The sequence below is a fragment of the Colossoma macropomum genome, unplaced genomic scaffold (genome assembly GCF_904425465.1).
Source record: "Colossoma macropomum unplaced genomic scaffold, Colossoma_macropomum, whole genome shotgun sequence".
In the NCBI taxonomy this organism is placed as follows: Eukaryota; Metazoa; Chordata; class Actinopteri; order Characiformes; family Serrasalmidae; genus Colossoma; species Colossoma macropomum.
In genome coordinates, this window is record NW_023494804.1 from 15,581,938 (window position 1) to 15,596,875 (window position 14,938).

At 39.0% G+C, this 14,938-nt stretch overlaps 1 protein-coding gene across 1 annotated transcript in view; it reads right to left on the reverse strand.

The window, feature by feature from the left end:
- The window catches only part of si:dkey-81j8.6 (STE20-like serine/threonine-protein kinase), a 30,562-nt gene that overhangs the window by 9,698 nt on the left and 5,926 nt on the right, over window positions 1-14,938 (reverse strand). The window contains exons 2-11 of the mRNA XM_036595293.1: window positions 13,501-13,665; window positions 13,095-13,143; window positions 12,137-12,286; window positions 9,299-9,371; window positions 8,844-9,038; window positions 7,829-8,003; window positions 6,023-6,362; window positions 5,320-5,631; window positions 2,681-3,777; window positions 1,245-1,375 (exon numbers count right to left, since the gene is read on the reverse strand). Coding sequence (XP_036451186.1) covers window positions 1,245-1,375; window positions 2,681-3,777; window positions 5,320-5,631; window positions 6,023-6,362; window positions 7,829-8,003; window positions 8,844-9,038; window positions 9,299-9,371; window positions 12,137-12,286; window positions 13,095-13,143; window positions 13,501-13,665 — 2,687 coding nt within the window. The remainder of the gene's footprint in view (window positions 1-1,244; window positions 1,376-2,680; window positions 3,778-5,319; window positions 5,632-6,022; window positions 6,363-7,828; window positions 8,004-8,843; window positions 9,039-9,298; window positions 9,372-12,136; window positions 12,287-13,094; window positions 13,144-13,500; window positions 13,666-14,938) is intronic.

Genomic DNA, 14,938 nt, shown 5'->3' on the forward strand with positions numbered 1-14,938 from the left:
TTTGTGTGATATTCACAATTCTGTCAAAGTCACACTGGGAAGGGGTTTTAAGTGGGGGGGTGCAATATAAGCAGTATGTAAGGGACGTGAACGGTGACATCATGCAAAATGATTAGCAAAATGATTTTTTTTTTCTTTTTAATTTTGTTTCATAATTTACATTAAAGAGTGTGTTTACACATTGCTGAGACACCCTGATTTCTCTGCTCGCTCTCCTTCCAGACAAACCTTTATGCAGTTTTGCTGAATGACATCTAGTCAGATTGTTGATGTTGACTGTTGATTGTTGCACTTTGAATATTTGTCGCAACTGTTGCACTCGAACATACACAGAGTGGGAGATATAACAGTTGGTAAAAAAGAATGTATTCAAAGTGTGGGACATTGTGGCTTTTTTAAGTTTAAGAGCAATATTAGGCAACTTTTGGCCTACAGCTCTGATTTCCAAATGTATTTTTCAAATATATTTTTGCAATATATGAAAATGGCCAAAAATGTATTTGTTAAATATATTTAGTTGTTTGTAGTTGTAATAAAGGTTACAGATGTAACTAAACGGTACTGACTTCTGTGATCTGTATTGTTCTTTACATTAACCATGTACATGCATTAAGACGCTCACACACAATGTATTTCAAATATCAAGATATCAAATCATAACTGCATTTTCATCAATACCCACAGCATTCGCTTTTGTCATGTTAAAGGTTCATTTGCTAATATTTAAAATGAAGATACTGGAATACAAATTCATTTCAAAAGGTATCAAACAATAAAATGCATTAGACAGGATTTTGGCTGTTTTCATACATTTTCAAATAGATTTGAAGATTAGATTTCGCCCTGGAATTTTGCTCATGTCAGTGAATTCCACTGTAATAAATGTAATTTCTTGACTGACTTGAGTCTTTACAAGATTAATTACAGTTGTGCAGCCCCAAAAACAAAGATGGTAGACTACAACCACAAAATTACAGGAAAGATAAAATAAATAAAGGTATAACAAAGATAGCCCCCCAAGCCCCACATAAGTCCTGGTATAACCATTTAGCATGGCTATTTTTCACACAGTTACCCAAATAAGAGCAATCTGTTACCAGTACAGGCCTAACTCAGACACACAGTTATATTCATACACATCTATGCACACACACAGCTCAAACCAGATCTCAATGATGCGCTGCAGTATCTTCAGATGCAGTGACGAATATTCAATATTCAAGTGATTAAAAGCGTTGATGTACCTGACTGAGCGCATCTGCTGCTCTTTACTGTCCTTCTCACTGATGACCTTTGAGGTTGTAATGCTGACCTCTCTGCCGTCCACAAAAAACTTACGAGTCTTCTTTACCGTCCTGCGGCTCATGGGCAGAACCTACAGGAGACAAGAGATTTTAGTATCGGTTCTACATATAATGGTCAGTTATAAACATTTAGTTCATTGTTTACATGCACTGTCAGTCAAAAGTTTGGGGTTCCTTAAGTGCCGTTTCAACTATTTTTTTAAATGCTCACTCCAACTTCAACTCACCACTCAGGAGGAGGGGTCAGTGAGGAGCGGAACACACTCATCCGCGGCTAGGTTTGCCACAGTGAGCTAACTAGCTCACCCTGCAAATTTCATAATGCATAATGATTTTTGCAAAGTTTGAACATGACATAAATTTTGTAAGTAGCTGCTTTGTCTGACTATAAGCTTTTCCTGTCTTTTTTGTTGCTGCTTACTCTGTAGCCTTTGCATGCAGAAGATGATGAAGAATGTTCTACACTTCACCCTGAAACCGACCTTGGTAGCACCGTGTGACAGAGTGACATAAAGCAGAATATACACCGTAACAAGGCCTTTCACAAAAACTAGAAAAAATATTTAAAATGATCTGCAAATGCTTATATTAAACGTAAAAAATTGGAGTATGCAAAAATGACCTAGTAATATTTCCTAAAATTAGCGCTAATATCTACTCCTCCATATCACCTAAATATATAGTTAATTATTTAAGCTTTTTCAAGACATTTCTTACTTGTTTCACTTTTTATCTCATAAAAAGTGACAAGTAAAATGTCCTGCCAACAAAATAAGACACTTTCACAGAATAAAATTACTATTTTATCCTCTTCAGCCTATTTGTATACATTTTTTCTTGTTATAAATGACTTATAACAAGAAAGAATGTATACAAATAGGCTGAAGAGGAGCTGACATCACAGAGAACTGCACAAAGAGGCTCATGGGAGGTGCATACCCCGGTTCAAAAGGTACTGGGTATTGTTATTTGTGTAGTATGTGTTACACGTGTTATTCTGTGTCAAGGGTGTGGGTGTTTGTTAGGAGGGTGGGGGCTGTGTGTCATCGGTAGCATAAAGTGTGTAGTTGGTGGTGACCTTGCCCGTGGGTTCAGCATTATGTACGTGCCCGTTTCTGCCTGTTGTTTATTAAAAACTGTTCTCAGATCAGAATCATGGCTTTAGTTAATCTTCTTTTAACCATGTTCTTCCAGTAATCTCATAATGAGAAATATTACCTATATTGAACAGATTTAAGATATATTCATTCGCTTAGATATCATTTTTTCAGTGTAATTTTTGAGAATTTTTGAGTATAATGTAGTACACATAGACCTAAATAAGGTGTCCCCAAACTTTTGATGGACAGTGTATATTGTGTCAGTAACTGACTCACCCCTTCAGCAGTAGGAGACAGTGGCGGTGGTGGACAGTCCTTGTCACTGTCAGTATTAGTAGAGATGGACATTCCTGCTTGTTTACTGATGTTCTGATGGGCCGTCCCATTCGTCTCTGCATGATCCAGTTCTGTTTTACTCCCCACGGATTCTCCGTTCACTATAAACTCTGATCTGTCCACTTCAGCACCTGCAAAACTCACCTGCTTACAGGCTTTGGGAACCTTCTCCCCTGAAGCATCACCGTTTGTCTTTCCTGAATCTGTTTCCTCCTGTTTTATCTCAGAGGTGGTGCTGTTTTCGCTCTGTGGCTCTAATTTATCAGTTTCTTCAGCTTTGATTGTAGGTGTTTCTTTCTCAGCACCACTCTGAGGCAGGTTGACATTTTTGTCTTCTGATTTGTCAGTCACATCTTTATTTTCTTCCTCTTTTCTCACTTCTTGCTCCTCTCTTTCTTTTTCCTTCCTTAACTCTTCATCTGGTGTCTCTACTTTGAGGGGAACCTGCTCAGAATCATTTAGGATTGCTTCCCGCTCTTCTAGAGCTTGGGTTGCTTCTTCAGCGCTTGGTTTTTCCGCATGCTCCACCACAGAGTCTGAATCTTCAACTGTTTGTATCTCAGTCTCTGTTTCTTCTCTGTTAGCTTTAGCTTCTTCATTCCCAGCTTCTCCATCCACTTCTACACTCTCAGTGTCAGCTGTTTCTTCTCTGATCTCTATAGAAGGGTCAGTTTTATTCTCTGTCAGTTCCTCGTGTTCCTCGTCTGTCTTTGGATGGTGCATCTCTGCTGCTGGGCTTCTGCTTAACTCCACTTTGGAGGGAAATTTAGCTAGCTGCCTGTTTCCAGCTAAATCCAAGTAATCGTGTGAATGTTTCTCTTCTTTTTCAGTTGTTTTGGATCTTTGCGACATCTCCAAACACAAGGCCTCAGTCAGGAGATCCACATTTTCTTGCTTTTCATCTTCGGTTCTTGTGTCATGTGGATGGAGGCATCTCCAAAATGTTGGTTCTTCAGCAGACTGATTAGCATGATTAGCATGATTAGCCTGATCAGCCTGATCCTGGACCAAACCATCGGCCTCTGTGCTGCATTCCCCTATAAAAATGAAATATAAGAACATTTTGTGATATACACTACCATTCAATAGTCTGGAATCATTTCACATGTTCAACACACAAACATCATCTAAACCGCTTATCCTTCTGGGTCATGGGGGGGGGGGTTGCGCTGGAGCCCATCCCAGCTGTACATGTTCAATAAAATAAACCAATTTATTTGCAAGTAAAGTGACTGTAGAACATCATGAATGAAGTTTGTATAACAGTATAACCTACTCAATCAAAGTTGACATTCAAGACATAACAGCTGTTGCCTAGCAACTGACCAGACACACACAGCTGAAACGTAAACGCATAATCAAGATGACATCAAAAATGTAAGTTACAGCGACTGTTACTGATGTAAAAAAGGTCAAAACAAAACTAAAGTGTGATACACTGTAAGTTGTGAATACTGTCAGAGCGCCCCATGCTGTTTATCAGAGCATCGCTGCTCTTCAGTTTCAGTCTCCATTTCCCAAACGCTTTAGCTGAGCGTGCTAACATTATTCCTCCTAATAAACAGACGCATGTTCAACTCTGTCTCTTCATTATTCACCACCATCACTGTAATATTTTATCATCAACATTAACACACTAAGGTAATGAGAGGGGACGGTGGAGTTTGTGTCTGCAGTGTCTGAGATTTTTAAAATGCAGAGTTAGAAAAGAAAAACGTCTCACAGTGAAAGCAGCGTTTTACAGTATAAATAAATGTAGCGTCAGTATGCTAGTAGTGAACTTTGCTGCAGACACAGATGTCTAAAAACGATAGAAACGGACCCTTAAACAGAAGTTAGGACACCGTTGGGGTTCATCCTAAAGTTAGGACAGTATTTAGGAGATTTAGTCTAGTTAGGATGTTTATGTAATACTGTTTTCCTAAGATTAGATTATGAAGTTAGGAACTGCTATTCGTATGTGACTCACATCCGGAGTTATGAGGCTATGAAGAGGGCCTGAGATACACGTTTTCTTCCTCTCACCGTGTGGAACTGGTGGATTTGTGTGTCTGTCTACATTCTGTGTGAAACCGACCAATGGACACTCAGGGAACAGTTCATGAAGTTCAGGAACTTCATAATCTTATCATTAACTCCAGACAAGAAAACAGTTTTACACAAACATCCTAACTAGACTAAATCTCCTAAATACTGTCCTAACTTTAGGATAAACCCCAACGGTGTCCTAACTTCTGTTTAAGCGTCCTTTTCTATTGTTTTTGGCAGCTGTGTCAGCAGCATAGTTCACTACTAGCATAAGGACTTTCACTGTGACATGTTTTTCTTTTCTAACTCTGCATTTTAAAAATCTCAGACACTGCAGACACAAACTCCACCATCCCCTCTCATTACCTTCATGTGTTAATGTTGATGATAAAATATTACAGTGATGGTGGTGAATAATGAAGAGACAGAGCTGAATATGTGTCTGTTTATTGGAAGGAATAATGTTGTAACAGTTATTATTTATGCAAAATAAGAAAAGTAATTAAAATGTCATTAAATAACTTTTTGAATGTTAATGTTAAATATTTTACCAATTTGTGTGGGTTCTTCTTTCTCCACATGCTCAGCATCCTTTTTGGTAACATCTAGTGTTTCCTTTTCAGATGAAGCTCCCTGCAGTTGTGCTTCTTCAGCTTTAGGACAGTTTGCATCAACTTCAGTGGCCTCGCATTGGCCGTCAGTCTCCCACTCCTCTTTGCTGTCAGTATTCTCTTTGGCCTCAACAGAAACAGTTTGTAGATCTTCAGCTTTCTCTTCATTTTCTTTACTGCTGCTTTCATCAGGGTGGTGAGAAACATCTGGCTCTTTTGGACCAGCATCTGCTTCTGCTTCACACTGCCCAGCTGCAATATCAACATTCAGAAATGAGTGGTACTTAGTTTAATTTACTCAGTTGTATGCACTTCAATTGCTAAAGTCATTAATATTTAGAACCTAATTCTCTTTTTTGGGTTTAATTTTAATCTCTTGTGTTGCTTCAGCTCCTGTTCTGCTTTATTGTCGATCACTCCTCCCACTTTGGAGCTTTAGCCTTTTATTTTAGACTAAAAGGATCCAAAAAGAAAATAATAAAATCTAACAAACTGCAATTCATTAACTGATTCTTATTCGCAAGCATCTTATTCTAATTTTCCTTTCCATCTTAAGGCACCAGAATGTAACATCCTGCTGAAAAAGGACCATTAGAAACTACTTTAACTTCCTGTGCATGTAGCATTAGACTCCTGTACTCACCTTTGTCAATATCCTGTTGCTCTTGACTTCCCTCAGTTTTCACCCCATCGCCCCAGAATCCAGACTTGCACCTGCGAGAGCCTCCAGTCAGAAAAGACAGCAGGTTTCCAGGCATGGACAGACGCCTTGCTATTTTCTGGGCTTTATCTGGGGCGCTGGACGCTCGACGGGTCACTTTAACTTCTTTACCAGGCTCAGGGTCAGCCGAAGACTCTGCAGGCCCTGCCGCTGGAGCTATCTGGGGACTTTGGGGCTGATCCGTTCCTGAATCCTGCTGTGCGGGAGGTTCTGCATCTGTCGTCGTTGCATCATCTACAGAACACCGCAGGTCTGACAGGGACTAACAGAGAGGAGAAAAGATAATAACATGCTCAGATGACTGTAGTTGTTGACAACTTAAAGGGAAAGTTGAGCAAAAAACAAATGTACACAGTTACAGCCATCTGTGGTCTTTGAATCCTTAAGATTCCTTAATATTTTGGAAGCCTAATTTACGCAGTTACCTCTATATCTCTAATGTCAATCAGCCAAGACATGTTCGGTGTCTGAACTTTGCTTCTTAAGTTTTAGCAATAGAGCTTCAAGGGTAATGTCGCCCCGCAACCCAGAAGGATAAGCATCTAAGAAGATGTATGTGCGTGTGTGTGTGTGTGTGTGTGTGTGTGTGTGTGTGTGTGTGTAATATCGCTAACAAGTAATTAAACTTATACACCACCAGTTAGCATGGTGTTAATGGCAGGGCTGAATCATCACTCACTTGCCTCAAACCGTGTGGAGGTGTTCAGTAAATAGTCTTGATTGTGTCGTTTATGACACTGTATTATCTATAAACATGGAATGAAGCACATTAGCATAGCTAAAAACACTAGCAGTCATCCTGAAGCCTAATTTTTGCCCAGTTTGCTTGATGCTAACTGGTGGTAAAAGCTACTAATACTTGTTAGCTATGTTTGTCTTGTAGCTACATTTGTCTTATACCTTAGCCAAAAACAGTTGTAACAGCTTTGAACAATTTGTGGAAAATATCACATTGCGAGTTTTCAGACCAGTTTTGTGATTGTGATTTAAATAAAGAAGACCAATGAAGCAAGATGACCAGCACATCTATTTTAAAGGGGCAATTTAAAAAATCCTGTTTAATTAAGTATTTAGGATGTAAAGAGAGTCGTTTAGAATGGTTTGGTGTGAAATGCTCTGTTCTAGAAAAACTTAGGAGTCAGAATTGTTCACAGTGGTGATGATAGGAACCAGATGTAGTTTTGAGAAGATTTTGGCCTAAAACGTATTGTGGCTCTGCTGATCGTTCTGACACAGTTTTAACAATAAATGATCTTAAATGCTGGAGCTTATGTATAACTGCTAATTCACCCGTTAACTCTGAAGATCAGCAGACTGCTGGTCACAATAGCAACGCAGACAGCAATCTTGTCTAGCTAGTGGCTAACGGAAAGGCAAAGGGAAAGATTTAAGACAAACATCGATAATTTGATGACAAATGGACTTATTTATATTTATAATCACTCCAGCTGGTTTCTTGATATGTTTAATCTATGAGAAAATTCAGTGTAATTCCCTGTAAGTATCATTGAATTCCACCAACTGTTAGCTACTTTACCCTCATAGCTTCAGTGCTAAAATTAAGGACGCAAACTGCAGGCACTGAACATGTCTTGGTGGATTGGCTGGATGTGAAGTGATGGGGGAAAATGTGTACAATGTGTAAATGTGTAAAGTTTTTTGCCACACTTTTCCTTTAAGCTTTAGTTTCTGACTTTAGTGAGACTTAAGTGACTGATTTTTATTCACCTCTGCCTCTATGACCTCAGTGACCTCTGCTTTAGCCTCAGCAATTAGTTCCTTTAGCGCTCGGCCGTCCCGTCCTGCATAGGAGAACGGGTGGGCTAGCAGCTGCTGTGCTCCCCAGCGTGACTCGGGGTTCTTCTGCAGCGCCCTCCGCAGGAAATCCTGGAAATGGGACGACCTGAGAGCACAAAGCAGAAGGATCGGTACATTTCTGACCACTGGAGCGCTGTTGACCTGACCAAACCTAGCTCCAGAAACTGACCATAGATGAAAGGCTAGAGAATGGCCAACACAAACTGTACATCAACACATGAGCTACAGTCTCTAACTGTGCACCAGAAAAAGGGGGTTTTTGATAAAGTGGCCAGGGAGTGTAAAAAAACGTGAAGGAGGCGACTGTAGCTGTGATTCTGTGATACACAGTACTGTGCAAAAGCCAGAGAGCACACTTCATTTATTTATTGTCCGGTCAAAACCATCATTACATATAAGTTCTTCATTTTCCAGGAGATATTTCTGGGAAGGTTAAATATAAAATAGTCCACTTGCATAAAAAAGGAGAAAAACAATGTGAAAAAACAGGAGTTTCCACAAGGTCAAAACCTGAATAAAAGCTTCAGAGAAAATGGGGCTCCCAACAACCACCTGGAAGACCTGGTAGACATCAAAACTGTCCCCATCGGATAAATGGCACTTAAAGCTTTCATCTTTGAGAGAGAGGAGAAAATGAAACTGCTTCAGATCTCAAAACATCCACAGGTGTTTCTGTCCATCCTTCCACTGTGAGAAGACAACTCAGCGCTATGGGTCTGAAAGGATGTGTAGCTGTCAAGAAACCTCACTGAGAAAAGGAGACAGACACATCAAACAAAGAAGCTGAACAATGGACTGACCATCCCAGAGTCCAGACCTCAACATCACTGAATGGGATTTAAATGAATAACTTGCACTTCATGGCCATTTTGAGTGGAAACATAAAGACGTTGCTGTGAAGAAGTGAGGGAGGTTTGATTCTGACCAGCGGCGTGGGTTGCTCAGCGTAGGTGGGGGTGATTTGGTGATTTTCAGCAGGACCCTCATTGGGTTGAGAGAGTGATGAGGGGGCTCCATCTCCGCTGCTTCAATCAGAGTGATGCCCAGAGACCAGATATCAGCCTTAGAGCTGTATGGATTATCTTTCGACGTCTCACACATTATCACCTCCGGAGCCATCCTACAAACACAGCACATTCAGGTCAACTGTATTTTATGTAATTTATGATTTGATTTCATCTTAAATATGTTATATAGCACCTTTACTAAATCCAAAGTGACTGTACAAAATTATACATCAGATAGTCATGAAAAACTAATACAGTACAAACCAAACACTTAAATAAAAAAGTGAGTGGAAGGTAGTACAGCGAGACATTTTAGTGTAAATGTTGTGATCTCATACTTCAGTGAGCTGTAATGGAGGCAGAAATCTCTCACCAGTACGGTGTTCCAATGAACGTTGCCCGTCTCTGGAGTGTGTTTTCGTTTTTTGCAGACACTCCGAAGTCAGCTGGTAGAGAGCAGATACAGAGAGAGGGAGTGAAGTCTGAGTTTACACAGCTGAGAGTCAATTCCGGTGTGTGTATAATGTCTGTGTGTCTGCGTGTTGTGTATATAGTATGAGGATAGTGTTGGTAGTGAGTATAGTGTATGTATAGTGTGTTTATTATATATAAAGTGTGTGTGTGAGTGAGTGTGTGTGTGAGTATAGTGTGAGAACACTGTGTGTATATAATGTGAGTATAATGTGTATAATGTGAGCACAGTTTGTAAGGTGTGAGCATAATATGTGTATAGTTTGTGTTTTGTCTGTGTATAACGTATAGATATATATAGAAGAATATGTGAGTATATTGTGACTAGTGAATATAGTGTAAGTATGGTGTGTGTATATAGGGTCTGTATAGTGTGTGCGAAGTGTGAAAATAATGAGTCTATGCGTACATAATAAGCACAGTGTCTACTGTGAGTATAGTGTAAGTGCAGTGAGTGTAATATGAGTACAGTGAGTATGGTGTGAATACAGTGTGTATAGTGTGAATATGGTGTGAATACAGTGAGTATAGTCTAAGTGTAGGTGTTCAGTGTGAGTACAGAGAGTATAGTGTGAGTAGAGTGTGAGTAGAGTGTGATTGTAGTTTGAGCAGTGTGAACAAAGAGTGTGTACAGTGTGAGTACAGCATGAGTACAGTGAGTATAGTGTGAGTAGTGTGAGTACAGTAAATATAGTGTGAGTAGAGTGTGAGTGTAATTTGAGTACAGTGAGCACAGTGAGAGTACAGTGAGTATAGTGTGAGTACAGTGTGAATAAAGTGTGTACAGTGTAAGTACAGTGTGAATAGAGTATGAGTACAGTGAGTATAGTGTGAGTGCAGTCTGAGTAGAGTATGAATACAGCGTGAGTATGGTGAGTATAGTGTGAATAGAGTGTGGGTACAGTGTGAGTACAGTAAGTATAGTGTGGCTAGTGTGAGTACAGTGAGTATAGTGCAAATAATGTGAGTATAGTGTGAGTACAGTAAGTATAGTGTGAACAAAGTGTGAGGAGTACAGTGCAAATATAGTGTTAGTAGAGTGTGAGTCCAGTGTTAGTAGAGTGTGAGTACAGTAAGTACAGTATGCATATGGGCTGGACCCTTACTTCCTGCGTCTAGCAGCCCCAGTTATTTTAGAATACATAACATATATTTTTAATCTCTCTCTTTTATCATGCAGAATTCCCAGGATCTGGAAAATAGCTCATGTAATTCCACTGCATAAAGGAGGTGAGGCACCAGATGTAAATAACTACAGACCAATCTAAAAATTGTCCTGTTTAGCTAAAATTTTAGAACTTTTAATAAATAGTCAACTTAAATCATTCTACACGACAATTCTGTTCTGTTTAATAACTTTCAGTCTGGCTTTAGAGAAAGACACAGCATGATCTCTGCGACCACACTGGTTTTAAATGATCTCTATATGGCCATAGACAGGAAGAAGCACTGTGCTGCCATTTTTATTGATTTATCAAAAGCGTTTGATACAGTTGATCACACTCTTCTTTTAAGGAACTTACAAAAGATTGGCTTTGATACAAATGCACTAAAACGGACCCAAAATTACCTTTCAGACAGACAACAATGTGTAGCATTGAGTACTTACAAATCAGATTTCTTGAGTATATCCAAAGGAGTACCACACGGTTCGATTTTGGGTCCAGTTTTATTCAATATATATGTTAATAAACTTGCTGCCTCTGCCTCAGACTGCAAAGTACACTTGTATGCAGATGACACGGTTTTATACTGTTCAGCTGACTCTGTTTATGCTGCAATAACTGCAATGCTCATTTAATGCTCTACAGGTTGCTTTGCGTAAACACAAACTGGTTTTAAATGCTAAGAAAACTAAGTTCATGCTATTTTCCAGATCTGCTAATACTGATTTTAATTCTGCAAATATCACTACCCTGACAGGATCCAACATGGAGAGAGTCACAGAGTATAAATACGTTGGCATATGGCTGGATGATAAACTCACTTTTAAACCCCATATTAATAAATTGGTTAGCAAATGTAGGCAGAAGCTCGGTTATCTTTATAGAAATAAATCCTGTTTCCCCGTGTATGCTAGAAAAAGAATTGTTGAGGCAACCTTACTATCTGTCATGGACTACAGTGATGTAATTTACAAACATGCATCTGCCAGCTCCCTCAAACCACTGGACTCAGTCTATCACTCTGCACTGAGGTTCATCACTGGAGACCCTTATAACACTCATCACTGCAGACTGTATGAAAAAGTTGGTTGGCCCTCACTAGCTACACAGCGGGAAAAACACTGGTTTATTTTTATTCATAAAACGCTCTCCGGCCATTTGCCAGAATATATTACTTCAATGATATCTGTAAAAATCTTATTTATCAGACTCGCTCCAATCTTATCTTCCTCTTGTTTTATTTTGATTTGATTTGATTTTATTAACCTTTACATTTTATATATGTTTTAATTACCGTTTTATTATTTTTTATTATATTTTTATGTATTTTTATTATTAATGTTTTACTTTTTATACTTAGCTGATCTGAGTCTTCATTTGTTAAATTGACTTTTATTATTTGGTATGTTCTTACACATTGTCAATCCCTTGCTCTGTATTAACTCGGCGACATTGTAAATGAGGGGCACCCTCAGTGTTCTCCGAGATTAAATAAAGGTTTATTGATTGATTGATATAGTGTGAGTACAGTGTGAGTACAGTGTTAATAGAGTGTGAGTATAGTGTATGTATACCCAGTTTAATCTGTCCATCCATGGTCAGCAGAATGTTTCCAGCCTTTAGGTCTCTGTGAATGATGTGACGCTGGTGCAGGTAGGACAGTGCCTGCAGAGTCTGACAGCAAACCTCACTGATCTGCTGCTCAGACAGGCCACGCTCCAGCTCTGTAACACACATAAACAGGACTTTCTAAGTGACTTTTAACTGATCTCAGACTTTAGACTAAAATGCTTTTGCTTTGAGTGACTCTATACCTTAATTATGTTCATTTTATTGAAACAAATGATTAAATATTCCATGTTGTCACTGCCGAAACAATCACAACACTACTCAAACTTTACCGAATGTTTCAGTAGTGATTGTTTCAGGGAGTGACAACTTTAGTTTATTGTGAGCTCAAAAATGCAGCCAGTATATGACTAGCAAACACAGCTTTGAACAGCTGTACACACATAATATCAATATATTTTTCATTAAAATGCAAAAAATTCTTAACTACTGTAAATATTCCACACTGGTTCTCAGACTTTGGGACACATTTACTTCAAAACAATGGGATCTAACTGCTCACCATGTGGCCATGAGGGACAGGGATACAGCCTCACTTCCTGCTCTAAAATGCAGGGGCATGGCTAAAAGTACAGACTGAAACACCTTGTGTTTCGGTAGTGACATGAGCGTCTTTAAATAAATTATTTTATTTAAAAATTAAACCCATGATCAATCTAAATCTTTCAACTTCACTTCAAAAGATAGATAGGAAATCTATAGAAATAGAAAATATCGTAAAAAAAGGGGTTAAGGTTTGCGACAGACACCTCCTAATAGAAGGTACTCTATAAATGATGATTTTGTATGTATTCAGATCAGAACATAATCCTTATAAACATCTAAGCTCTGAATGCTTATCTTTTTTTTATTTTATTTATTTTTACTGTGGCATCGCAGTTAACTAATTCAGTTCACACTCACCTAACATGATGTCATCCAGCGCTCCTCCAGGACAAAACTCAATCAGAATCTGCAGATACAGGAAGCGGTTCAGATAGATTTATTTGATTGTTTGTAAACTGCCCATCAACACTGCTTTTTTTAAAAAAAAACAGGCTGATATTTAATTTTTGCAGTAAAAAACTGTTAGTATAGTGCTGACATCACAACAAGGAGAGAAAGTGGGGTGGTCTTTGGCTTTATTCCCATAGTTGCAGCAGTTCCTTCAGTTTTGCATTTTGTAGCAGAGAAAAATGTCACTACAAACAAATACAACATGATCATTTACTAAAAACATTTTGAAAAGACAGGTGTCCCCAAACTTTTGACAGACTGTACACAGACAAGAGACCAGAGTGATATGACGGTCAGTATCTGTATCTCTTACCCACAGCCATCCTTCAAAGTAGATGGCATCCAGCAGGGAGATGATGTTGGCATGGCGACAGTCTGCCAGGATATTGATCTCAGTGATGTAATCCTCCAGCTGCTCCTCACTGCGCACCTCCATCACTTTAGCCGCACCCATCACACCACTCACAGTGTTCTGAGCCTAACACATACACACACACACACACACACATACACATAGACCTCAGCAGGATCTCGCTATTAGATTACTTAAAGGGGAATTCCACTGATTTTTTCAAAATTCTCTGCAAAAGTGGTGGTGATAAGAACCAGATGTCCACCTCTAAAAGCTCCTTCACAGAAAGTTATTATATGAAATGGTTATGAATTCACTGCCTGATGTCTGAGACACTGTTTTACAATAGTTTTGACAACTTAAAATCCATTTATGGTGGAGGGATATATATTATGCAGGGTGTTGTTAGGCAAAATAGTCCCCAAAGAAAACATACTATTTCAGATTTTCCACTATTTTCTCATCAACATTCCATATAAAAGTTAGAAGACACGTGTAGGTTCACTTGTGGTTTCAGATAGTAAATAAAATGTCTACATTTGTGTTGTAGTCATGGCGACTCCTGGTTCCTCTCACCACCACTGTAAAGAAATCTGAACCATTTCATACCAAACCACTCTGAAACACTCTGTTTACATCACAAACACTGAATTATGGAGGAAATTTGCAAACTTGGTGGAATTCCCCTTTAAAGCAGCTGCTGCTAGTGTTTTTTAGCAGCAACAGCCTGAATCAGGTGCTAGTTTGTTGATCATATCACAAACTTTGGCCTTTGTAACATACAATACGTCACAGAGCTTCCTGACTAAGTTCCAGTTAACTGTTCTGTGGTTGCTTTGACCAATCAGGGCATTCCTATGATCTAACAAATATAAATCATTTTGGTCAAAATGACAAGTCAAAGTTTAACTGTATCACAATGCACTTCTGTGTTTTAATGTATATTGTGGTTTACAGGACTCAGTGATACCTCACTCACTGGCCACTTTATCAGAAACCCCTCCCTTTCTGATACAGTGTACAGTAAGAGACTGTAGCTCATCTGCTGATGCACAGTTTATGCAGCCCTTTGCCAGCGGTCAGTTTCTGATCACAGAGCCACTATTGTCTGGATATTTTTGGGTGGACGGTCCACTCTCAACCCAGCAGTGACACTTGTTTAAAATCCCTCAGCTACACTGCTGTCTGATACACTTAGACCAGCACCACACACTACCACGTCAGTATCACTGATGTGCTGAGAATGGACCCAAATACTACCTGGACAACAGCAGAAACTGAGCAATGAAGAATGGAGTACAGGAGCCTGATAAACTGTACAGTAACTACTATAGTCTGTTACTGTACACCTACATAGAGAAGTTATATAAAAGGTGTTTCTGATAAAGTGACCAGTTAG